The following is a 25,078-nucleotide window of genomic DNA, read 5'->3' on the forward strand; positions in this document are numbered from 1 at the left end:
GCCAGGAGGTGGCTGCGCTGGCGGCCAAGCCCGGTCCGGGTATAAATAGCTCGGTCCGCGGCGGCGGGGGGCGCGGGCTATATTTGGTGGGGCTGCTGCAGCCCTGCCTGTATGGGTGGCCTCCCCGAGGGAGTGGGGAGCACGTGCGCTCTGGCCGAGGCGCTTTCCCCTGTTCACACCACCCTAAACACTCCCCGACCCACACCCGCCCTTGGGCAATGACTAACAGCCCGTGCAGGGAAATGTGGGATCCCCTCCAGGGCCAGGCTGGGCTCCCAGGGTTCACCCTACCTCTACCCGGGCCCCCAGGCGTGGGAAAACCAGGCACGGAGTTTGGTAGCCTCCCACTTCCTAACCCACGCCTGTTTCCCCATCTGAAAAGTGGGTTGATCAGGAGCCTCCCTGGGTGTTGGGCCAGCCAAGACACAGGGGCTGCAGAGTGGAAGGGAAGTCCTTAGCTCTGGCCGGGGCCACCAGGGGTGGCTGGAGTCGGTGAGAGACGAGGCAGGCAGCGGAGGGGCCACTGTCCTCCTCTCTGTCCCAGAGGCACTGAGCTTCCTGGCCAGGAGGCCTGGGCTGAAAGGGTCCCTCTCCTGGTGATGGCCAGAGTCAGGCCTGCTGGGCGGGAAATGGCAGTTGGCCCACCCCAAGGCCCAAGAGCTTGTCCATGCTGGGCACAAGGGTGGGTGGTCTTGTGTCTATTGGGACTGGGGAGTCCAGGGTCCCAGCTTCACTTCACAGGCCTGGGAGTCGGGTGGGGGCTGGCCTGACCATGCTGGGAGAGGAACTGTTCTCCAGCATGGTGTGGAGGAGGCTGGGCTGGACTCCCTCATGGCGAGCAGGAACTGAGGAGGTGCTAGGAGGCCATGGGGGGTGTCTGCCCCCAGAGAGGCTTTGAGTGCATGGGGGCACTACCTTGGCAGGTGCAGTCTTTCCCCCAGGGCGCCGTGGTGTGGACACAGTCTGGGGTGGGCATCTGGAGGCCTGATCTCAAGGCAGACTTGGTAATGACCCCATGTGACCTTGGGCAGGGCCCACCATCCAGGCCACCCAGAAAGCCATGTGGCCTGCATGGTCAGGCCAGCCCCCACTGACTGAAGCAGGGCACTTTACTTTGGAGGTGCAGCTAGCAGAGGGCTCTATGGATCCCAGCCCAGCCGTCAGGCTGGACGGGTCCCCCCCACTGGCCTGCAGTGACCCTTATGCCAGGCTTGGCGGGCTCAGCGGTGGGTCCTGGGGTGACCTGACCACGTGGGACAGAAGGGCCAGTGCCGCCCCCTCCAGTGAGGAGCCAAATGTGGGCTACACTCTGGGCCCCAGGGAGGGCCTTCTGGGCGGTGGCACAGAGCCATTGGAGGTGCTCAGGCCCTGGCGCAGGGGCGGGGCGGGAGTAGACAGGGCTCGGGGAGTCCTCCCAGCGTCACCTGCCCCAGTCAGTCCCATCTGTGAAATGGGCCACGCCGGGCAGCCACACGCACAGAACCGCGGGGCCCTGCCCCGAGACCCGCGGTTCACGAGTCGACGTCCCCGAGCCGCGCCCACTCGACCCACCTCTGCAGCAAGTGGAGCCGGCCCCGCCCTGTGGCTTCGAGGCCCCGACGCCTGGCTGGCTCCCGGGCTCCGCTGACCCCGGTAGACCCGCGCGCCGGCAATTACGGTAGCGGCGGGTAGGGCGCCTACTGCCGGCAATACGGGGGCTCCTCCCATGGCGCGGTCACGTCCCCCACGTCCCGCGGCCGGCGGGGCGGGACCGGGCGGAGCATCCTTCTCTCCCCCTCCCCCAGGTGGGCCCCGCCCAACCTCGCCCACCCGCGCCGACCCTCGCCGGCAGAGCCGGGAAGCCGGAACCCGCAGGCGCCCTGCCTCCAGCCCGGGCCGGGGTGCGCCGAGGAGGGACCTCTCCTGGCGAGGGTGGAGTTTTGGGTTCCCCCCTCCGCCCCCCACCTCCCGCCTTCCTGCCTCCTCGGGGTCACTACTTCCCCCCCGGGTCCCCACGACGCCCGCCGGGCGGCGGTGGGGTGGGGGCGCCTCCTGACCCGAGTCCCCCTCTAGTCTTGGCCTTCGGGCACTGGCTTTAGGGTGGAGGGGTGCATGGGAATCCAGGAATGGGGCGAGGTGGCCTCGTGGAGGGGCGGCCTGGCGGGGGCCAGGGGGCCTGGGAGGTGGGGGAAGGCGGCTCTGGACCAGCTCCGGCCCCCGCCGCCTCCCGGCGCCAGGGCGGTGACCTCAGCCTTGCGGAGAAGGGGTCTTCAAGCTCTGAGACCCCGCAGTGCCAGCTCAGGGCTGAAGCCGGCGGCGGCGGCACATGCAGCCTCCCTTTCCCACGTGGGACTTGAGCCCAGTCCCTCTTGGGGCACCAGGGGGGGCTCCTGGCCCTGGGTGTAAGTGGCCAATCCGGCCTGTGCGTCTGCCCCGCCGGCCCCTGCCGTCATGATGTAAGCGGACACAGCGGCAGGACACGGGCGTGCGCGGGGGTCTGCGGGGGTCAGAGGTGGGGTGCAGACCCCAGGCCTGGGGCAGCCCCTTGCGCAGCGTCCACCCCCTGCCAGCTTGGCCCGGACACCTTTGCAGGCGGCTGGGGCGGCGCTGCCAGGGGTTACTCACTGCTCCTTCCTTGTTTGCACAACAGGGACAGCGGGGGAAGAAGGGAACTCAGGGAGGCCCCTCCCCCGGGTGCCACGCCCTCCCGCCCTCAGCACCCCTTAGCAGCCAGGCGCTAGCCACAGAGGGGCCGCTTCCTTGGTCCTCAGGCAGCTCCCTGGTATCCAGGAAGGAAAGGAATTGCCCTTTTCCTGCTCCGCCTCCTGCCTGGGCCACAAAGGCAGGGCCAAGGCCCATCCTTCAAGGGCTGGAGTCAGTTAGGTAACAGACTTCGGGCTCGGGGCTCAGGCCACTGCACGGACCCAGGGAACGGGCTGACAGTCCAGTGGAGGCCTCAGCAAGGCAGCGGCACTGCGCATAAACCTGAGGACCTAGGCGGGTGAGGGGTCTGCAGGTCCAGACGCCTGAGGGGAAGCATGCCAGGGTGCCCATTGCCCCCCAAGGAGGTCAGCGAGGTTACTGGAGAGAGGCCGAGGAGGAGCAGGCGTGGGCAGCAGGGGTCAGGTTCCGGACCCTCTGTGCATGAGTCCACGTTGGCTCTGCAGGTCGGCATTTCGAGCCACCTGGCATGGCGCTCCAAGCCTGTGACGGGGCAGTGCAGGGGTCTGACTGGCAGGCACCCAGGCCCTGAGGGCTTCATGGTTGAGCCCTGGCCTAAAACCAGGGGTCCTTACACACCCCTGTGCCCTGCACCCTTGAGGGAACTGCTGCCAGCAGCCCCTGGCTTGGGAGGGCACACGGCTGTGGGATGCGGGGTCTCCTGCAAGGGCCCTTCCCACCCACCCCTGCCCCAGGCCTCCTGCTCAGCTTCCAGCAGCCTGGGGTCCTGGAGTCTTTGGGGGACCCGCTCTCCGGCAGCCCCCACCTGGGAGATCAGCTTTCTCATCCCAGAGGCCAGGTTATTTCTGGGCGGGTTGGCATGCTTCCTGGGGGGCGGGGGGGGGGGCAGTAAATGTCAGGGAAAGGCCAGCCTATGGCGTTTGCCCACGGAGAGGCCAATGCTTGGTGACTGTGGCGTGTGCTCCAGGCAGGACAGCCCCAGGGTGGTCCTCGGAACACCAGGCGACCTGTACCTTGGCCCATCGCAGTGCCGGGGTTTATCCTGGGAGATGGGTTGTCTGCGCCGTTATTTCGTGCCCCTTCCCCGTACTCCACCTCCTGTGGAATCCCCTGCCCCAAGCCATGTGGGCGGACAGCTGGCTCCAAGTCAGCCCCTGGACACCAGGCTGGAGTGGGAACTCCTGGAGCCATTTCAGCATGGCTGGCACCCCAGGCTGGGTGAGGACAGACGATGGTGCCAGGCTGTGGTCTGGGGGCTTGTCCAAATGCCTCATCTTGACACAGAAAATGGCCCTCCCCATGTGAGCTTCATGTGGAAGCCACAAGCACCTCAGGTCTCAGAACATGCTGTGCCCTCCTGGTCAGTGAGTCCTGGCACTGCCCCAACCCTCTGCCAGCCCTCCTTGACCCTAGTTCAGGGGCGCCGCATCTCCTGAGGGTGGCCCCCGGCCCCTGCCTCCCCACGAGCCCTCGTCTGTCTCCTGAGGACCCTGGCAAGCTCCAGATGCTGGGTTTGCCTGCGTCCCCCGCCCCCACTGGTGCAGCCAGGGAGACTCAGAGGCCCTGCTGCCTTTGTGTTTTGGAGGGGAGCCTGGGGTACGCGAAATCTGGCTGCTATTTCTTGTATACACATTTCCTTCCTTGGCCTTGCATGGCCTGTTTATTTTAAAAAGTGTCAACCCGCAACCCCAAACAAGCTGGGGCCCTGAGGCTGTCAACCCCTCCAGTCTCCCCCGTGACCCGCAGTCTGCATCCTTTCCCAGTTTCATTCAAGTGCATATATTTTTAATATCTTGTAGTTACCCTGCTGTATACTGTCATCTTAGGAACCTTTTAAACTTAATACCAGTATGAGCAGGACCTACCCTGCCGCTTAGTGACCCCAGACAGCATGTCCTGAAGGGCTGTGTCCTGAGGAGGTACCACAGTCCTCCTCTGTCCTGTCCCAGGCACTGTGGTGTGGGCATCCGGTGTCCAGGTGCAGAACCAAAAGCTGCTCTCGGGTTTCCCAGAAATGGTCCCGAGGCCTTGGCCCCAGGGAGCCAGCACAGGTTGGGGAGTGGACCTCTGGCCCTGTGGCGGGGGTCTGTTCTGCTCCAGGGGACCGCATCTGCCTTGTCATCATCCAGACAGCCACAGCTGGCTCCTGGGTCCCCTCGTCAAGCGGCATTTCCCAGTAACAGTGACTTCGTGGAACACTTACGAAGCCCTTACAAACCATCCTCGGACCTCGAAGGCAGGGACTCCAGGAGGCACAGCACCTGTGGTGGGGATGGTCAGGCAGGCTGGATGTGGGGAGGGTTCGGAAGGAGTGAGGAGCCACGCACGGAACCCCTCAGACTCTCCCAGCAAAGGTCCTTGCCCTTGTGCGGGTCCTGCCTCTAGTTACGTGTTTGCCTTAGAGGCAAAGTTGGGCCGTCACGGCGGACCCACCAGGATGGGGTCTGCGGACACACTTGCAGGAGGAGCCCAAGGAAAGGGGGCGGGTGGAACCCCACAGATGGCGTGGAGCTTGCGCAGCAGGCCTGCTGCTGCCTCCCAGGGCGCTGGTTCACAGCACAGTCTGGAGAAGCTGGGCCGGCTGGACCAGACCACCCAAGGTCTCAGGTTGCAGCTCCCTGGTGAGGAGAGGACAAGGTGACTTCTGGGTGGGGTGGGGCATGAAGATGGAAGTCTGGCCTCGGGTTCCAACTTGACTCAAATGAGCTGAGCTCCTGGAGTTTACAAAAGGGACACCAGCTTCAGACATCGTGGGGGCTGGCGTGGTTTGCTCTGGTGGGCTGGATGGGAGCCTCCCCAGCTCCTCCCCTCCCCAGGAGGCTCCAGACCCTCCTGATTTTAGGCTGCAGCCTGTGGGTCACTCCAGGCACAGGTGGGGTGAGTCTCTTCTCACTGGAGAAGTTGCTGAGCAAAAGGGCTGGTGGGAGGCAAGGGGGCATCCAGGGATAAGGGGCCAGCTCTGCCCCCCCTTCCCCACCCCACCCACTCTAATACTGCAGCCCCTGTGCTTCCAACTGCCCCCTCCAGCCTGGTGCCCAGCCCCTCACCACCAGCGACTGCCCGCCTCCTCTTGTGCAAGCTCCTGGCGGGCTCCACCGAAGCCAAAGTGGGCCCTTGGGGGCAGGAGAACCAGAGCAAGGCACGCTCCACCTAGATTTAGACAGGGAGAGACCTGGCGGACGCTACCCCCAGAGGCCCCGGGGCAAGCTCAGTGCCGGGGACCGGAGGTGCAGGCTGTTACCAGAAACATAGTGAGTGTGGCCCTGCCCAGCACGGGTCAGCCAGAGCGAGCCAGGACAGAAATGATGGCCAGGCCGATGTTCCTGCCGGGGGCTGCTCCTCCCAGGAGGTAATCTGAGTCCTGGCCGAGCCCAAAAAAGCCACTGCCCTTTAGAGCCAGCTGTGTGGGTGCAGGAGGCAGTGCGGAGGGAGTGGGACCCCCAGCTGCTAGCCTCCCTCCAAATCCTCCTGCCTCCACCAAGCACCAGGTCAGGGGGCCACACGTGTGGGCGCTGGGCAGCTGCCCCTCAGCTGAGCTGCGGGGCCATCCAGCCCAGGTGTGTGTGCCACCCAGCTCGTGTCGCTGCCCGACGGGCTGCAGCTGGGATGATCACCCGGGGCAGCCTGAGTCAGCCTGCGTTCTCTCTTAGGTGAGGCGTAACCAACCCTCTTGGCCATGGGAGGGGCCGTGGTGGACGAGGGCCCCACAGGCGTCAAGGCCCCCGATGGCGGCTGGGGCTGGGCCGTGCTCTTTGGCTGCTTCGTCATCACCGGCTTCTCCTACGCCTTCCCCAAGGCCGTCAGCGTCTTCTTCAAGGAGCTCATGCGGGAGTTTGGGATCGGCTACAGCGACACAGCCTGGATCTCCTCCATCCTGCTGGCCATGCTCTACGGGACAGGTGAGGGCGGCCTCACACCGGGCCCCGTCCGGGGCTCTGCTGGCAGATCCTGCCCGGCGCAGGAGCCCGCGTGTGGCCAGGCTCGGCAACAGGGCCTTCTGCCCGCTCCCCAGGAACCCTGGAGGGAAGCCCTTGGGGCCGGGATCCTGCTGGGCAGCAACATGTTCTCCACGGGGCCAACCCAGGCAGGGCGCGAAGTCTGTCCTGGCCCCTGTCCAAACGGGTCGGCTGTATTTATAGACAGTCCCAGAGGACAGGGCTCCCGAGAGCGGTTCCTGAAAAGATGGTTGTTCCTGAGCTGCAGGGACCCACGGAGCCCAGCAGGTGGCGCTCGCGTGTCACTCTGCCCTGCGCTCTGGGACTGGCCCCCAGGGTGCCCCGGTGCCCCGCGGAGGGAGGGGAGGCGTGGGAAGGGGAGGCCGACTGCAGACTGAGCTCAGTGGGCTGGCGGGGGCAGAGCTGGCTGCAGGCCCAGCCCCTCTCAGCTGCTGCCCTCCTCAGGCCCACTCTGCAGCGTGTGCGTGAACCGTTTTGGCTGCCGGCCCGTCATGCTTGTGGGGGGCCTCTTTGCGTCCCTGGGCATGGTGGCTGCGTCCTTTTGCCGGAGCATCATCCAGGTCTACCTCACCACTGGGGTCATCACTGGTGAGTGGGGCCGGCCAGTGGGCCGCAGGTGCGGGGAGGGGCGGGGGCCGTGCACTTCTGCTCCTGGGTCCAGGCCTCTGGAGGACAGCAGGGCGGGTGGCTCGCCGTCCCCCTCTCGAGTGTGTGGGTGGCAGGGGCTCTGCACACTGGGAGCCTGAGCCCGTGGGAACCTGGGGGTAGAGACGTGGGTCTTGGGCTTTGGGGGCAGCCTTGGGGGGTTCTCACCACATTCCCTTTCCTCCAGGGTTGGGTTTGGCGCTCAACTTCCAGCCCTCGCTCATCATGCTGAACCGCTACTTCAGCAAGAGACGCCCCATGGCCAACGGGCTGGCGGCAGCAGGCAGCCCCGTCTTCCTGTGTGCCCTGAGCCCGCTGGGGCAGCTGCTGCAGGACCGCTACGGCTGGCGGGGCGGCTTCCTCATCCTGGGCGGCCTGCTGCTCAACTGCTGCGTGTGTGGCGCGCTCATGAGGCCCCTGGTGGCCGTGGCCCAGCCGGGCTCGGGGCCGCCGCGATCCTCCCGGCGCCTGCTAGACCTGAGCGTCTTCCGGGACCGCGGCTTTGTGCTGTACGCGGTGGCCGCCTCGGTCATGGTGCTGGGGCTCTTCATCCCGCCCGTGTTCGTGGTGAGCTATGCCAAGGACCTGGGCGTGCCCGACACCAAGGCCGCCTTCCTGCTCACTGTCCTCGGCTTCATTGACATCTTCGCGCGGCCGGCTGCGGGCTTTGTGGCGGGGCTTGGGAAGGTGCGGCCCTACTCCGTCTACCTCTTCAGCTTCTCCATGTTCTTCAACGGCTTCGCGGACCTGGCGGGCTCCACGGCCGGCGACTACGGCGGCCTGGTGGTCTTCTGCATCTTCTTCGGCATCTCCTACGGCATGGTGGGGGCCCTGCAGTTCGAGGTGCTCATGGCCATCGTGGGCACCCACAAGTTCTCCAGCGCCATTGGCCTGGTGCTGCTGATGGAGGCGGTGGCCGTACTCATCGGGCCCCCCTCGGGAGGTGAGTGCTGTGCCCCCAGGCAGTTCCCCACGTCTGCCCTTCCCGTCAGATGCCTGCTTTGCGAGGCAAGGATGCACACCCCTGGCAGCTGTCCGCACTGTGGGACTCAGAGCTGAAGGGGGTGCGCTGTGCTGAACCGACCCTGATTCTGCTGGGGCCAGCGGGTCTCCGTTAGGAGTGGGGGGCTCGGTCTGGCACAGTGCACCCCAGATAGACAAGGCAGCTAGGGGCTGGATCCGTGGGGTGGGCAGCTCCTCCAGGCTCTACATGGGCACCACGTGGCAGCTCCCGGCAACCCCACAGCCAGTTTTTATATTTTGGGGCCTCCTTTTTGAAGGCTGACTGAGCTAACATGTGAGGGAAATTAGGTTTGACTGGAGCAGCCTTGCCCAGGCTCTGGCTGCCTGGCGAGGGGGTCCTGGGCTTGGGGAGGGCCAAGGTCTCACCTCCAGACTCCTGTCTTGGAGTCCACGGTGGCCAGGACACAAGGCTGGTGCTGAACACAGCAAGGCTTCTGGTGCTGCCCACTGGAAGCCTCAGGGGGACTCCGTGGGGACCAGCCTGACTCCTGCCACCAACCAAAGCCCAAACTCTCCGCAAAGCCACTGCTATTTTTAGCCTCTTAAGTCTTCATTCCCCTGGGGAGGAGGGAGAAGAAGCTGAGGAGGGAGGATACCCCCAGCTGGAACACATGGCGGGGAGAGAACACCTCCCAGCCCCACCAACTCAGAGGCAGACAGGGCGACCCGCGTGTGCTGAGACACAGAGACACAGGCTTGGGGGGAGCTCTGGGCCCTGGGGGCAGCCCGCATAAGCAGCTGGGACTAAAGGGGTCTTCCTACAGGCAAGCTCCTGGATGCGACCCACGTCTACAAGTACGTGTTCATCCTGGCGGGGGCCGAGGTGCTCACCTCCTCCCTGATTTTGCTGCTGGGCAACTTCTTCTGCATTAGGAAGAAGCCCAAGGAGCCACAGCCCGAGGTGGCGACCGCGGAGGAGGAGAAGCTCCACAAACCTCCTGCAGACTCGGGGGTGGACTTGCGGGAGGTGGAGCATTTCCTGAAGGCTGAGCCTGAGAAAAACGGGGAGGTGATTCACACCCCGGAAACGAGTGTCTGAGTGGCTGGGCGGGGCCGGCAGGCACAGGGAGGAGGTACAGAAGCCGACAATGCTTGCTATTTATTTTACAAACTGGACCGGCTCAGGCAGGGCCATGGCTGGGCTCCGGCTGCCGGCCCAGCAGATCGTCGCCTGATCAGTGTTTTGCGGGGGAAGGTGGCGGGGTGGGAACCATGTCATTCCAGAGTGGATCTGTGGTGAAACCAAGCCACAGAGTTACAAGGCATCCTCACCAGGGGCCCTGCCTGCTGGTCCCAAGTGGCCTGCGGCCACTGCTATGCTCAAGGACCTAGAAACCCGTGCTGCGAGACAACGTGACTTTAATGGGAGGGTGGGCCGCAGACAGGCTGGCAGGGCAGGTGCTGCGTGGGGCCCTCTCCAGCCTGTCCTACCCTGGACTCTCACATGGGGCCTGTGCCCACCCCTAGTGTCTTGGGGACAGCTCCTTCCACCCCTGAAAGGTGGAAATAAACCTGCACGTGGGTGGAGCATCAGGACAACGGTTTCCTAGGACTGTGTGGTTTTGCCGTGTGGCCTAACTCTGTGTCCCGAATCTCACATCTGCTGGTAGCCTGGCTGTTCCTACAGTGGCTCTGTCCTCACCAGCTTTCCCTGCAGCAGCACAGCATTCGTAGCAGGGGCAGGCACTGCGTGGAGGGGGGTGCGGGGTGGGCGCCTGGAGGCCGCCTGTGCCAGGGTGGTCTCTGAAACATTCCCTGGGAGCCCCTAAGTGGTGGTTATATGGGAGCTGAGGTGGAACAGGCCACTTTATTCACTGCTATGTTTAAGAAACAGGACTCTCCTGCCTTCCCTTTTTCGCCCCTCTGGCTGGCAGTGTGCGCGGTGTGGCCGGTGCCCAGGGCTGGTCTTTGTGCCGTCCTCCATCCAGCCCGGCCCAGCACTTGGGCTTGTCCTGGGCACCTAACACCCACCTGCCCTCGTGGCCAGCAGTGGCCTGCGTGGCTGGGAGCCCGGTCAGAGGCCGCCGGGGCCCTCAGTAGGTGCGTCGTGGGCGCTGGGGACGGCAGCGGGTGCCCTGGCGGGCTGCGTGCAGCCGGAGAGATGCCATGTCCCTGCTCCTCTGCAATGAAAAGCAAGCGAAAAGTGCACATCTCAGCTCCAGGTGCCCCCATCTGCCCCTGGCCTTGCCCCAGCTGGGCTGGAGCTCTCTCAGCCCGGGCTCATGCCTGCAGCCTCAGGGCTATGGAGGCCTCTAGCAGGGCTCAGGCCGGCGGGCAATGCCAGCAGCTGCAGGGATCAAGGTCCAACTCTGCACAGCCAGGCTCATGTGTCTCGACAGAGTCCACCAGCCCCACCCAGCAGCTGAAGGGAGAAGGACGAGGAGGTGGGAGCAGGCAAGGTGGTGGGAAGCAGGCAGCCTGGGCCTCAGAAGACACATGGCCTTCCCCGGCCGGCACCCCCACATCAGGGCCCCATGGGGGCTGCTCAGACCCAGGGGTTGCCGCCTCTGGACCTGGCTGTGCCTGGTTCTGCTGGCCTCAGGAGTGACCTGGGCTTACAGAGGTACTGGCAGGGAGGTCATGGGCCGGGTGGGGGGTTCTCGCTCCTGGAACCCTCTGTTTCCAAGTATCTCGGGCCCTCACCCTCCCCTAGGCAGGAAGCAGGCCCCTCTAGCTCAACTGTCGCCCCTCATCTGCCCCACTCTGGTCCCCACACCCACAGCACACAGCAGAGGCCCAACACGAAGCAGCCAGGCAGTGCTGCTCCTAGACAGACATGCCTGAGGGGCCCTGCTCAGTGATTCAGGAGTGGTCCAGATGTGGGAAGGAAGCCATGCTTGGCTGGGGACACGGGACATCGGGGGGCTGGGGTCCCTGTGCCGCGGAGTGGGTGTTGAGTTCTACCACCGCCTCCTTCGGCTGCTCTGACACAACAGGCAGGCGTGAAGGGAAGGGAAGCCCGGGGCCCGCTGGAGGAAGCTGGGCGCAGAGGCCTGGTGTGTGGGCTGCGCAGAGCTACCCCCCAACCCCGGTGACAGATTCTGGGGCCAAAAGTGGTTCAGGTCTACCATGTTGTGAAGACCCCCTGACCAGAGACACGTCCATCCAGAACCACTGCTACGTGGGGTGGAGGGGGGAGCAGAGGGCGCACAGACTTCTTCACACGATCCCAGATCAGAGGAGGGAGGTGTTCACCCAGCCTGGGCCTTCCCAGAGAACAGCCCTGGAACAGATGTGTGCAGGGCCCGTGCTGGGGGAGGTGGCGGGGGAGGCGCAGGGAACCCAGAAAGGGCTTGGTGGCCCCAGACGCTGCCATCCCTGCGCCTTCCAAGGAGCCTGTGGTGAAGCTCCCGGGAGGCGTTGCCCAGTACCTGGAAGGCCTGCTCTTCCCATCTAAACCACGTCTGAGGACACGGACCCAGCCAGACTCAGGTGCAGAGAACAAGCCCTCTAACCCGGTCCACTCAGGCCCTCACAGATGAGATGCAGAGCCGCCACCCAGCAGGCCCTGAGGATGTGCAGCCCCTGCTCCCTCTCAGGGCAGGGAACCCCAGGAGGGAGGCTGCGGGCCTGGGAAGGTCAGGCAGGAACCGGAACTTGGGTCTTGCCATTTTCCGGTTGGGGCCGGTGAACGGGGCAGGGGCTGAGCCTCACCCACGGCCACAGTGAAGCCCCACACGCCGTCTCAGTCTGGGGCAGCAAGAGGGAACCATGTGAGGTGGCCTGGAGACAGGGAAGGCCCTGGGAGACGGCAAAGTCTGGGCAGGAGGGGCTGGCAGAGGTCCAGGCCACAGGCCTCCCCAGGGTCGGGGCGGAGTGCGTCACGGGCAGAGTCGGCGGGACAGCCCCGGACCCCCCTCAGCACACACCCACGTGGGGCTCAGAAAGCTACACCGTTCTTAGTCCGAGCAACCTCCACGCAAGTGACCCGAAGTCCTTATGCTTTCACTACAAACCAAAATATCCTCATCTTAGGCAGTGTGACCCTGCTGGCGTGGCTGTGGCCAAGGACCAAAGGAGTGGCCTGGAGTGGAGAGTGTGCGGTGGAGGTAGGCGCGGGAGGGGAGCTGGGAGGGGAGGTGGCCTAGCCTGGCTGAGCTCACCCACACACGAGCACAAGTCAGGAGTAGGTGCGGACCTCCCTGCTCCGGCAGCCCGACAGCCCCCGAAGGCCTTGGATAGGGGCCACCGCTGTGTGCTCTGGGAGAGGGGGCAGAGAGGAACCGCATCCTTGTGCCTGTGCAGGGCCATCGGGGCAGCACCTGGGCTTCAACAGCTCAAGTGACAGGGGAAGCCCTGAACACTGCAGCCTATGGCAGTGGGAATGGACACACGCTCACCCCAGGCGGCTGGAGTGCCGCTGCCGGTGCCACTTCAGAGGGCAGGGGCTCTCCAGAACCATCACAGAACATGCGTGGACTTCCGTGTGCACATCACAGCCCAAGGGGGCAGCACAGCGAGAAGCAGTCGCCACCCCTCCCTGCCCGGCAGGAGGCCCAAGGCACAGCTCTCCTCCTGCTCTGCCAGCTCCCAGACACCCACAGCCTGAGAAAGAACAAACAATCGTCTCAAAAAAGTATTTTCACATAGTTCACCTCAATGCATCGAAAACTCTCAAGCTGATGAAATAAAGACCACATGAAAAGGAGAGGGAAGAAAGGTAGAAGTCATTATGAATTTATTATTTACACAATTGTTAAAGTACACAAATACAGTGGCGACACAAACGCACAGCTTGGAGGCTGGCCGCCAGCGCACAGCTGACAACGTCCTACCTACGTTTCCTGCACGGGACGACGGGGACTAGATACTGGGCAAGGACTGTCACAAGCACACTCCGAAGACACAACCTGGCAAGGCTCGGGCTGGAACCCAGGCGCAGAGCTGCCTCGCACAAACGTTCTGGCACTACATCAGGACCACGGGTATTTACAAAGCTAGCTCGCGCCACTTCAGGCCACAGCCGCAACGTCTCTCCGGGTCGGGGACGTCAATCTTCAGGAAGGCGTCCAGCAACAAAGAAAATCTCTTAACTTGGCTCTGACCCACCCCGACTTCCCTCTGTACTTCGACACACAGCTCCCACCCGCTCAAGGTCCCGTACTCCAAAATGCTTCCACAGTAACCAGCCTAGGATTCAGAAAGCACCCATGGCTCAGCCAGCCAGCTGGGAGTGTGAACTGTGTTCTGGGACACGAGCCAGTTACGGTGTCCGGGGATCTCTGGGGAGGAGAGGGAAGAACCCAGGTGCACACCTTGGGGGCCCGAGAGTCCAAAGGGAACATTGTCCGTCGTGATGGGGTCCAGCAGAAGTGCCCACGAACACAGACTGCACTGCGCATCGGGGCTGGGAGCACACGGCCACTGGCTACTGGCCAACTGCTGCGGAGTGAGAGGCGAGAAGGCATCCTGGGAACCTCAGGGCCCAGCAGTGTGGAGCCTGGGGCAGCACCAGCTCACGGAGGCCGCCTGCCTTCTGGTGGGACTCGGCGCCACGCACGCTGCTTCACTTCTGACCAAGAGACACGCGCCCAACAGAAGGTCACAGAGCGCAGACCCTACTTCCTGGCCATGAAGGTTCTGGGTCGGGTTGGGAGAGTCACCTGCTCCTTGGCACCTCGGGGTGGGTCCTTCGGTCCTGCCGGCTTTTCTGAGCTGGTCTTGGCACCCGGCAAGGACAGCCCCGCTCCCGGTTTTGAGCGCAGGCATTCACACAGACCGACTGCCGATCCGCACAGGAGCACTGAGTGTTGAGAAAATGTACCGAGTGCAAAGGCAGCAAAGGCAGTGCAACCAACACTGCAGCAACCACACGCCTCTCGGGTCACAATCCTCTCCCAAGGGAGCAGAAACGCATCTTCCACCTTAATACTGGGACTCCCAATTGTCCTGCTAGGGTCTCAAAGCCTCTGCTTTCAGGTTCTCAGCTGCCTGCCCACCTCCTGGGGAAGAAGAGCGCAGTGCTTTGCCTGCTAACACCCCCCGCGCACCCCTGCTCCGCGGCAGCCTGCGGGTCCCTAACTTCTCTCCAAGGGCCTCAAGAGCTCCCGACAGCAGGCATTTCAATTACAGGAGGAGGGAGCGTGAGACGCCAAAATCAGGCTGAAGAGGTCCCACCACACATGGGCACACACACATACCACAGACTTCTGATGAGAAATCTCCTCTCCAAAGTGGACAACAAAACACTGCAAAACAAACACAACACACACCCTTGAGATCTGCCTGCGCCCTCTCCCTGCCCGACTCCGCCTCATACACAAACTCCAATCCAGCGTCTGTCTCAGAATTCCTTAGAGTCAACATTTTTTTGTAAGACCGCAAAAACAGACAAGAAAGAAACAATAAAAAGACAGATTTTCTTTACACAGATTTAAGCCAGTAATTTTTAGCAAAATGATACAAAACTGTCTTAACCAAGTAGAAGATTGGTAGTTACAGTGGAATCGTCAGGGAGTACAGGGCGGCCACCACTGGAGGGAGCTGAGGCCCTGGAAAGGGAGTCTGACTCTCTGCAATTCTCTCTCTGCTTTTCTTCCCAGCCCTGTTACAACCGAGTTCACGTGGAGGGCCGCAGTGCAGCCCCAGCGGTGGCAGCTCGTGGAGTCTGTCCGTTTAGTCTGTTTCCCCCATGAGCGTCGCTGGGTGAGTGGCCTGGAGAGCTCCCGGTGTTAACATTTCGCTCCTAGACCGGGGGACGCGTCACTAGTAAAGCCATTGGTAACAGAGTAGATCAGCCATGCATTGTCTGCCCTTCACAGCAATAAGGAGAGTTCTCATCGGTGCACGACAGACTGAAGACCACTGGAAGCCACCCGACCAGGAATCTGTCGGAGCCAAAGCACAGGAGAAGGTCAGCATGGGGCCGGGGGAGCCAGTCAGGCACCCGGGCACAGATACCACAGTGACGGTGCTGGGCAGGGAGGGGACGCACCGCCACTGCCTAGCCCCAGTCTAGACGCCTGCATCCCTCGCCACGCACAGGGGCCTCTGTGGCCGGGACACGTGCTCAGCAGAACGAGTGACAGGAAGACGGGAAGGAGGAAGAGGCATGCAAGCAAGGTGCCCGCAGAGCCGAGCTCGGCACGGTCGGAGGATCAGAGTGGAGCGGAGACGGGTGCTCCTGCCTCCCTTCCTGGAAAGGAACCTGGTGTTTGAGAACGGGTACCCCTCTCGGGGAAGACGTGAAAAGCAGTTCCTGTCAACACATTTCCAGAGTGTGCACAGTGTGAAAACTGCAGCAGGTCTCCCAGCGGCACGGACCCAACAGAAGCACAAGCCCCTGCTGGAAGGAGCTGCCGAGCGCGTGGCCGCCAAGGAAGGAGCACAGCGTGGACGCCGACCATGCACCGACGGCAGGGAGTGAGTGGGCTGCAGCTGGAGGAGTTAATACAGATGAAGCTGCGTGGACAAGACGGCTGGGCAGAGACCAAGTGTGAAAAGAAACACAAAACAAGGACAGAGATAAATGAGACAGGAAGAGAGAGGCGACTGGAGAAGCCGGCATGGCAGAGACCGCCAGGAGTGTGGCGCGGCAAGAGCTTAGGAGCCCCCAACACAAGCGTGGAGCCACTCAGCGCAGCAGGACACAGACGCCCTCCAGGCACGGCCCACCCCAGACAAGGCAACTCAAGTGCTCAGGGCACCCGCCTTGCCGCTCCTGCCCCACGGGTGGGCGCCCAGGACAGGAGGGGAGCAACGGCACACAGAACGCAGTCACGGGGAGGCCACAGGCCAACAGGATGGCTTCCTGGGCTCACTCTGTTCCAAGGCTCTCTGTGGACAGCCTCCCCCCAAGACTGGGCAGCGGACTGCCCCGCTCTGCACCCCACGAGAAGAACAGAGCAGAAGAAGCCTCACTCTACCTCCAGCACCTGGCATGCAAGCCCAGCCCACCTGCAAGCTCCCACGGGCGGGGCACGGTGGCTCCCACCCACTTGGCACTGCTGCCTGGCGCCCGCCGCGCGCACACTCACCCAGTGCTGCCTTCCGATGGGAGACGAGCAGCTACTTGCCGTGGTGTTCGAAAGGAATGCTATTCTGAGGTGGGGAAAAGACAGCTGTTGGTAAGCGTCCCACCGGCCCCTGACTACCTGTGCCGTCGGCCCCACGTCCAGATGGGCGTCCTTGCCTCAACCAGGTCCACAGACTGACGGATGCCGCCTGGGTGAGCCCAGGCACGGCGCACAGCCTCACTTGCCTCTCGGGATGGGCCTCTGGATAGGAGTGGCGCCCACTCCTCTTCTGGAATCACTTGCTCTTAAGGCCAATGAGGGCACAGGACAGGCCCTCCTGAATCTTCTCAAGCACTAAGGAAACCTGACTCCCAGCGGGATGGCAGGTACTGGGCAGCCCCACAACTGGGTCTCAGGGCGCAGCCTGCAGGCAGCGGAGACGCACGTCCTCGCCGCTACGACAACAGGGCTCAGGCCTTGTCCTGGACAGGGGTTGATCAAAGCGAGTCATCGACTGTTGAAGTGACCAGGCCTTCTTCTCACAAAGTAAAAACCCCGAACAGACTCAGCAACTAGATGGCCTTTACGGCCCAGGCTACTGTGGCCAAAGAGCCCTGGCCGAACACCAACAGCCTGAGAAGAGAGGGGGTGAAGACGGAACAGACCAGGGGCGTCCAGGCTGGGGCGGGGTCCTACAACTGTATGTGGTCCTGCACCCATCCACACACCCAGCCATGGCCAGCAAGCCCTGGGAGACCTTCCTGCTGCCTCCTCCCATCTCCACGGGGCGCAAGGACTCCTCAGAGCAGAAAGAACCAGGAAGAGCGACGGCCCGAGGAGGAAGACTGGCCGGGGATGAGTCACTGCTCATGGTGACTGTCTCTCCAGCTCACCTGAGCAAGCAGGTGAGGCGCTCAGAGCAATCGAGCCTCCTGTATCCCCCTTGGGATTCAAAACGGGGGGCTGCCGGTCATAGCCACCACGCGTGCCGGTGCCGGCAGAGTCTGGCAGGAAGGGAACACAGCCAAAGCCTTCCCATGAGATGGTGACGGAGGGGGCCGGCCCTGGAGGTAGGGAGCCCTCAACATGCCTCTCAAGAAGGCCCCCCAGGGTGTCCAGGAGCAGAGGCCAAGATGCTTCTTTTGGAAAGAACACACCCCCAGACCAACTCTCTCTGGAGACTCCTCCCTGCTGTTAAGAGTCCGCGTCATATTTCCTCACATGGAAAACAAGGGCCTAAGAGCCAGCTGTGGTTCCTGCCACAGCTCACCATGGAAGGAGGCACTGCTCACGGCCACCTCGGGGGCTCGCGGCTGTGACGGCCACACCCGGGTGCTGCCAGCGCTGTGTTCCGAGAAGAGGCAGCTGGACTGAGGGCTGTGGCTGCTCAGCCCGCTCAGGACGGCTTCACTGCCCTCAAAGATCCCAAACCACTAAACACTTTACTTTCTTTAAAACAAACAGCACTCAGGCCCCTTCCCTAGTCTTTGCTGGCCAAGCGCTGCAGCAAGGTGGCCCCAGCAAGGGGAGCACTCTTGGCTCCTGCGCCATGGTTCAGGGCTACAGAGCCAGCCATGCATCAAGAAGACACAAGGGCACGGGCAGACCCTCCTGGGACCTGCTCACAGTAACTGATGCGCAAGTGCCAGGCTCGTGGAAAGAAGCCAGTTAAACCCTCTCTGTGTCTGGAGGTGAGAGCAGGGCTGTGCACAGGTAAGGGGACCCACTCTCGTGATGCACCCCAGACCCCTTGAACCCAATTCAAATAACCACGAAGTCAAAATCCGGCATCTTTGGTCTCTTTGGAAGGAAGTTATCACACAAGAAATCCACTTCTAGTGATATCATTAGTGAGTTAGAAATGTGCAGTAACCCCAATCATTTCATTAAAAGACGGCAAGTGGTCAAGAATGCTCCCCACTCTGCTGTGTTCCTGGCTAGCCAGCTACACCCAGCCCCGCTCGCGGCAGCAGGCCTGGCTCCATCCTGTGACCCCAAAAAGACACCTCCCCAAAAGCCAGGCTCCAGGGCGTTTCCGAACCGAGTTCCTGCTCATGCGGAAGACCCGTATACCTGCTGGTGAAACACGGCCCTGCCCCACTAACCCTGTCCCTGTTGGCGAACAACCCAGAAAACTATTTGAAGAAATACAATGGATCCATATGGAGAAAGCTGTTCTGGTTCAAAGAGCACGTTGGCAAACGCAAAAGACAACAGAAGCCAGAGCAAGGAGAGGAGAGGCTGCTGCAGGATGCTGAAGAGGCGGCGGCCGTGGCCAGGCCCGGGCTGCGCAACAGGGTACTTCTCGTCCGAGGGAAGACGGGCGAGGCCGTCAAAAGAAGGGAAGCCTTGTCGCAGGGCACGCCACCAGGGAGGGTCGCGCGGGGAGCCCGTGGAGGTCCCTACAGGCCTCCATCCCTGGCCAGCGGCAAGAATGAGGAAGAATGAGGAAGGTTCCCTTGGGCCGGGGGCACCCACAATGGGACGCAAGCGGGCGCGTGGTGTTGGCTGCCTGGGGACGGCTGCAGGCAGTGGGGCACTCAAACAGCAGGAGAAAGCCCCCACGGTTTGCTGGCCTCAGGCACCTGAGACCTGAGACTGGCCACCTGCGACCAGGAGACAAGCCCCATGACGGCCCAGCTTGTCTCCCAGGCCCTCCCGAGAAGCCTCATCTGCAACCAGGACACCACACCCTGGCGAGATTAAAAACTCTCAAACATGGGGGGAAGAAAGGAAAGAAGGAAAGAAGCCCTGGAGAAACCACAGCCCGCTCTTGACTCAGACGGGGTAGCCCGAGGCCCAGCGCCTGCCCAGGAGCTCTGCACCTACCTGTGAGGTGGACATGCGAGAGGTATCTTGTCGGCCCGTGAGGTCGGACGAGGAGATGTTGACGGGGGCCCCGCGGTGCAACCGCATACTCACTTTCCGCTCTCTCTCCATGCCGGAGACGGGCCGGGGGGAGGTGTTAGCTGAGGACAGGGAGAGAAACGGAGTGGGTCGCCCCTGTCTGCTGCCTCTTGCTTGGGGCTTCCTGTGAGAGGCTGTGACCAGAGAGGACCCCAGGCTGCCTGGACAGTCAGGAGCTGGCAGCAACCGATGGCCACCAACATTCAGATCCGGCCGGAGGGACACAAAGGGACATGGGAGCAAGGTCAGGGGGCTCATAGGGGAGGAACGCGAGATGTGGGAGGAATCACGCACACCGGCAGGTGTCCTCATTTCTAAAGGCACCTGGGCAGCCTGGCTCATCCACCCCAGGAGGAGCATCGCCCGACACACGGCACTTACAGCATCCACCACCAACCCTGGGACACAGGAAGTCACCCCAGAGCTGCTCCAGAGCGCTGGGAGGGGGGTACTCACCCGTGTGTGAGGTAGGGGTGAGGGGTGTCGGGGGAGCCACTTCCTGTGTCCCCCGCAGGCGGCCGGAGGCTGTGGAAGGGAGGCCGCGGGTAGCCGGGTTCCGTGAATGTCTCAGCCGCTCCTCTCGGTCCCTGCGCTCCCGCTCGGCGTCGTCGGCGGCCCGGCTGGCACCCTGAGGAGGCAGGAGATGAGGCCGGAGTGGAACCAGGTTTGACAGAAAGCAACCCTAGGTCCTAGGCTGCCCCGGCCACAGGAGAAAATCCCTACCAAAGGGCACTGGGACAAGACTGCCTGCGAAGCCACCCACAGGCCATGCGTTTCTCCCCACGGAACGCCAGCGTGATCCTCACAAGGGGTCAGAGTCAGGCCTCTCAGCTCCCCCAACAATCAAAAAAACCCCACTCACATGTCATTTCCCTGTGGGCTCAAAACTTCCTTAAACTTCAAAATGGGCAACAGCTGGCCCCTGCTTCTCTGTGAACATGCTCACTGACACGTGCAGGGAGAGAGACAGGAACCATTGGAGGCCAGAGACAGGCCCCAAATGGCGACAGCTGGGGACGAAAGCAGGGTGGGAATGAGAGCGTTTGCTCGGACGAGGAGTCCACTCAGGGTCCAGACCCTGTGGCCTGCGACAGCCTGTGCAGGTGTGGTGGTGCGGCCCGCAGCCGGGTTTGTGCTGCACTATCCAGATGCACAGGGGTGGGGAGGTCAGATTCTAAGCCGAGACAGCAGCCTATGAAAGAGCAGATTCTAACTGCCAATGCTGTGTGGCAGGGGCCTGAAAACTACAGCCCCGGGGCCAAACCCGGGTGCCACCTCTTCCTGCAAGTACAGCTCACTGGACACAGCCACGTCCACCAGGCAACACACAGCGGGACACACGCCTGCAGCTGCAGCACCGTTCAGCCAGCACCGCCCAGACTCCTCAGGCTGCCATTTACAGAAAACACTGGCCTAGCCTGCTCTGAGGGCCAGGTGACTCCACTACCGCAGGAGGGTCGCTCAGCCGCCTCCAGAAGCAGCACAGCCTCGGCAGAGGGACCCATCCGCTCTGCAGAGTACACCCCTCCCAGCACCTGGAGGCGCCGAGGCCGGGTCCAGGGCACCCCTGCCCCTCCCCGGCCCCTGCACGACTATCGGACAAGGCCGCCGTTTTTGTACCCTCCCAAGAGGCAGTCTGCTCCTCCATCAGACTGTCGCCTGGAAAGACTCCAACTTCTACTTAAAACGGACAACTAAACGGCAAGTTTTTAATGAAAGAACACAGCAGTTCCACTTCCACAGGAGCTTCAATTCTGGTAGCGGTGTCTGAATAGTAATTCAGCTCAGACATGGACCCAGGTCTGGGCTGCGTTTTAGAGGCTCCAGGGCATGCTCACACCCGCATCAAGAAAGCCACAGGCAAAACCAGCTCACAACAGGGTCAGTCAGGCTGGACCGGCAGCACCTCAACAGGCCCCAACCCCACTCATCTCGTGGGCACCACGACCATCTGGCACAGTGAATGGGAACACGCACCCCCAGCCTCCACCCTCTGCCCCCAGGGCATGCTCTGGGCCCTATCTTACTTCTTGGCACCCCTTTCTGGCAGGCAGACACCCACTCGGTCCAAGTCCTGCCCACTACACACTCGCCCTTCACCACCACTACAGTACAGCCCCTCAACAAGACGGTCACCAGCCTCTCACTGACAAGGCATCCCCTGCACACCACACTGAGCGAACGTGCTGGCAGCGCAACTTACAAATTTGAGCATGTTCCAGTCGAACACGTAGTCGTAGGAGAAGCCCTGGCGATGGAACAGATTCCGGAAAAGCTGCCTCAGGTACGAGTAGTCAGGCTTGTCGTCAAAACGCAAGGAACGGCAGAAATTCAGGTATGTGGCAAATTCGGCTGCAAAACAACAAACTCAAAGCTAACTCGTGAAACCCAACTGCGACTCGAGGTGTCTGCCAGCGTCACTGTCTACCTCCTGGTGCTGCACACTCAAGGGGAGAAGGACAGATGCAAAACACCTGTCAGATTTCTAAGACTCTAGGCCTTAAGAAAGCTTTTAAAAGAATTCAAGTCATAAAGCACAACTTAGTTTCATCTGAGGTGTGTATTCTGGGGCAGTCCTACAAATGCAAAGGGAGAGAGGCCCCACCACTGCCCATCCATCCCTTTCCAGCCACTTAGGACCCCAAGGCTCAGGCCTGCCTCACCTGCCATCTCTCCAGGGCCTCCAAGTGCTCTCCACACTGATGGACACTTGGCAAGTAAGTCAAGATGAACAGGAGGGCAGGCTATTACCACCATACACAAAAGCACCCCACTTTCCTGCCACCACCCCTTTGGAAGGGGAGCAACTCTTCTGACAAAACCCAGGCTGAGCCGTCTCAGCACACCCGAGGCGGGCCCGACGCATGTGCAACCCCCATGAGCAGCTCCACTGAGAAGAGGCCTCTGGAGACTTACAAGGGTAGCCTTTACACAACACTTCAATGGGGGTAGACATTTTCTTCTCGCTAATCCTTTCATACTTCTGTCTCTTGGTGGCGGCCTTCAGCCCCTGCCAGGGTAGAGAGCCCAGGTTGAAGTACATTAGCACGTAGCCCAGAGACTCCAAGTCATCTCTTCGGGATTGTTCTGAAAAGAAAAGGGAAAGGCGTGAAGAACGGCACTTGCGTGCTCACGTCAAAGCAAAAGACGCGGCTGGCACTTCCAGTGGAGACGAGCCTCAGACACGCACGCCCGGATCACTCTCACCCAGAGCTGCCCCTTATGCACACTAAGGAAATTCTCGAACACATCACATGTGACTCAGCAACATCTCAGCATCCACCTGCCCCCATACACCTGGCAGTCATGTGCCAGCCTGTCTGCTGCAAAGGTCTGATGACACACTCGCACCCCCAGCTCCCCGAGAGGCTGGCCTCTCCCTGGGTTGAGACATGGACATGCCCAAAGGCACCCTAGGTCAGTGACCCACGCCCAGGGGCTCACCGATTCCAAGGTGCGTGTTGATGGAGGCGTACCGCGCCGTCCCTGTGAGGTTCTTGTTCTCGCGATAGGGGATGTGCTGGTGGGTGCGTGCGTCCCGGTACTTCTTGGCCAGCCCGAAGTCGATGATATACACCAAGTTGCCCTTCTTCCCCAGGCCCATGAGGAAGTTGTCTGGTTTTACATCCCGGTGGATGAAGTTCTTTGAATGAATGTATTCGATGCGACTGATCTGCGAGCAGAACAAGGTGCAAGATGGCAGCCCAGGGCGGTCTCAGGGAGGGACAGCTCAACTGCAGGACACTGTGCCAGTGGCTGCGTTGTTCCTGCCCCTCAGCCACGGCAGGTTAGTTTAACAATTAGCGAGCGGGACGCCCAACTGACCAAATTGTTCCCCCATGTGCCTTCAGCAACCCTCCACCCTCCACAGGCCTAGGCGCTTTGCCTTCAGCTCCCACAAAACAGAGAGGTGAGGTGACAGAGAGGGGACACCCCGCCACTAAACATCGGTCTCTCCCAGCACTGTCCTCCGCACAGACTACACACCAGGATTAGCAGAGAAACTGCACAGAGGTGCTTGGGAATCACACGCGTGTTCCTGAGAGACGGAGGGGCCCACTGAATGGAAACGTGTTATGCTGCTACCGAGAGGGTAGCCTCCAAGCCAGTCAGCTGAGCCACCAGAGCCTCAAGGCTAAGGCTTAGCACATTTCCATTTCCTCTGTGAATTAACAGCCGTTAATAATGGCGAGAACAGCACAAGTGAGCGGCTGATTCCACCAGACGGCAAGTATGTGCCCAGTGTCAGGAAATGGGCCTTACCATTTGGTCAGCAAGCAGCAGGACGGTTTTGAGGCTGAATTTCCTGGAGCAGAAGTTGAAGAGGTCCTCCAGGCTCGGCCCCAGCAGCTCCATCACCATGACGTTGTAGTCCCCCTCAGCTCCGCACCATCTGATGGTGGGGATGCCCACTAGGTGAGGAAATCAGACAGCGTTTCAGTCCAGGCCCTGCCTCAGCTCCACACTACGTCTGTGCTGTGCACACCAAGGGGTCCTGGTGACAACCCTGAACGGGGGAGGGGTGACGGAGGCAGAAGACCCCGGCAACGCCAGTCCTCAGGGACCCATCTTCGAGATGAGGCCCCATCTGTTAGCAAATGGCCTGAGGCAGACGTTGGACGAGGGCCAAGCGGGCAGGAGCTGCAAAGGAGACAAGGAGGGGATCGAAGCCGCACCTCCCTGACTCTCGCCTTCTAGGGCAGGGGGGCGGGAGACACAGGAAGCAGTCATGATGCGGGAGAGAAAGAGCTCAGGCAGAAAGGACCAGAGCCCACCAGAGACGTCACACGGGAGAGGCAGGAGGTCCAGGAGAGAAAGCAGCTACCGTGGGTCAGGGGAGAGAAGAAAAGATGCTCAATGACTATGATGTTGGTAGAAGTGTATGACTGGATAAGAGAAAAACAAAAGCAATGAAAACTTTTTGGGGATTTACACAGTAACTCAGGCTTGAAATACACAAATCAGGGAAGTGAGAATACAGACACAATAAATCTAACAGGAAGAATTTACAGATGGCTGCATAGTATCAGTGCTGAAGGCATAATCAACACTAAAAAGACACACAGGCCAGGTGCAGTGGCTCATGCCTGTAATCCTAGCACTCTGGGAGGCTGGAGTGGGAGGACTGCTTGAGCTCCAGTTCGAGACCAGCCTGGATAACATAGGGAGACCCTTATGTCTCTACAAAAAAACTTTGGAAATTAGCTGGGTGTGTGGCATGCTTCTGTGGTCCCATCTACTTGGGAGGCTGAGGCAGGAGGATCACTTGAGCCCAGGAAATGAAGGCTGTAGTGAGCCATGATGGCACCACTGCACTCCAGCCTGTGCCACAGAGCAAGACCCTGTCTGAAAACAAAACAAAAAAAATCTACTTTAGAAAAAAATGGGTGAAAGACCTGGACACTTCACCCAAGACTTTACGTATGAAAAGTCAACGACCACAAGAAGATGCTGAGAGATGGAAACACACACTGATAAAGACGCGTGCAGGAACATGCAGGAGTGCGCACCGCAGCCCCACGCCAGAGTCAAATTCGAACGCTGCAGCAACAGATGGGTTTCTCAAAATACCACCCCCAAAATATGTCCTTCGGTCCTATTTTTTCTCTTATATCCACAAGAACATGTTTTTTTGGTATGTTTTCACAGCACTGGGTCCTTAACTATACACATGGCTCTACACACATACAGCTTATGAACGGCCTGGATAAACCTTTCATGTCCTTCCATGGCAAGACAGATTTTTAGTTTAGTCTCACAGCAAGTTTTGGTACCATTAGGGAAATTTACTTCATTAAAAAAGTTGTTTTGATATAGCGGAAGTGCCTTCTCTTCCGGTCTCTCTGGTCTCGGCTGCAGAAGCGAGATGACGAAGGGAACGTCATCGTTTGGAAAGCGTCGCAATAAGACGCACACATTGTGCCGCCGCTG

The 25,078-nt window shown here is 61.2% G+C and overlaps 2 protein-coding genes across 7 annotated transcripts in view; one reads left to right on the forward strand and one right to left on the reverse strand.

The window, feature by feature from the left end:
- The window catches only part of SLC16A3 (solute carrier family 16 (monocarboxylate transporter), member 3), a 23,637-nt gene extending 13,800 nt beyond the window's left edge, over positions 1 to 9,837 (forward strand). Inside the window, exons 1-5 of one of the 4 annotated variants that reach the window (XM_011927039.1) lie at positions 2,853 to 2,980; positions 6,312 to 6,560; positions 7,062 to 7,205; positions 7,450 to 8,205; positions 9,050 to 9,837. In XM_011927039.1, the coding sequence (XP_011782429.1) occupies positions 6,338 to 6,560; positions 7,062 to 7,205; positions 7,450 to 8,205; positions 9,050 to 9,324 (1,398 nt within the window). In that variant the 5' untranslated portion in view covers positions 2,853 to 2,980; positions 6,312 to 6,337 and the 3' untranslated portion in view covers positions 9,325 to 9,837. Of the gene's footprint in view, positions 1 to 2,852; positions 2,981 to 5,186; positions 5,283 to 6,080; positions 6,150 to 6,311; positions 6,561 to 7,061; positions 7,206 to 7,449; positions 8,206 to 9,049 lie in introns of those variants that run through there. The other 3 variants (XM_011927191.1, XM_011927115.1, XM_011926988.1) reach the window with 3 other exon arrangements.
- A 236-nt stretch (positions 9,838 to 10,073) lies between these two features.
- The window catches only part of CSNK1D (casein kinase 1, delta), a 32,641-nt gene continuing 17,636 nt past the window's right edge, over positions 10,074 to 25,078 (reverse strand). The window contains exons 3-10 of one of the 3 annotated variants that reach the window (XM_011926867.1): positions 23,411 to 23,559; positions 22,592 to 22,820; positions 22,064 to 22,234; positions 21,351 to 21,499; positions 19,604 to 19,775; positions 19,070 to 19,209; positions 16,262 to 16,325; positions 12,942 to 15,112 (exon numbers count right to left, since the gene is read on the reverse strand). In XM_011926867.1, the coding sequence (XP_011782257.1) occupies positions 16,293 to 16,325; positions 19,070 to 19,209; positions 19,604 to 19,775; positions 21,351 to 21,499; positions 22,064 to 22,234; positions 22,592 to 22,820; positions 23,411 to 23,559 (1,043 nt within the window). In that variant the 3' untranslated portion in view covers positions 12,942 to 15,112; positions 16,262 to 16,292. Of the gene's footprint in view, positions 10,406 to 12,941; positions 15,113 to 16,261; positions 16,326 to 19,069; positions 19,210 to 19,603; positions 19,776 to 21,350; positions 21,500 to 22,063; positions 22,235 to 22,591; positions 22,821 to 23,410; positions 23,560 to 25,078 lie in introns of those variants that run through there. The other 2 variants (XM_011926701.1, XM_011926779.1) reach the window with 2 other exon arrangements.

The sequence above is a fragment of the Colobus angolensis genome, unplaced genomic scaffold (assembly GCF_000951035.1).
Source record: "Colobus angolensis palliatus isolate OR3802 unplaced genomic scaffold, Cang.pa_1.0 Scaffold1, whole genome shotgun sequence".
Classification (NCBI taxonomy): domain Eukaryota; kingdom Metazoa; phylum Chordata; class Mammalia; order Primates; family Cercopithecidae; genus Colobus; species Colobus angolensis.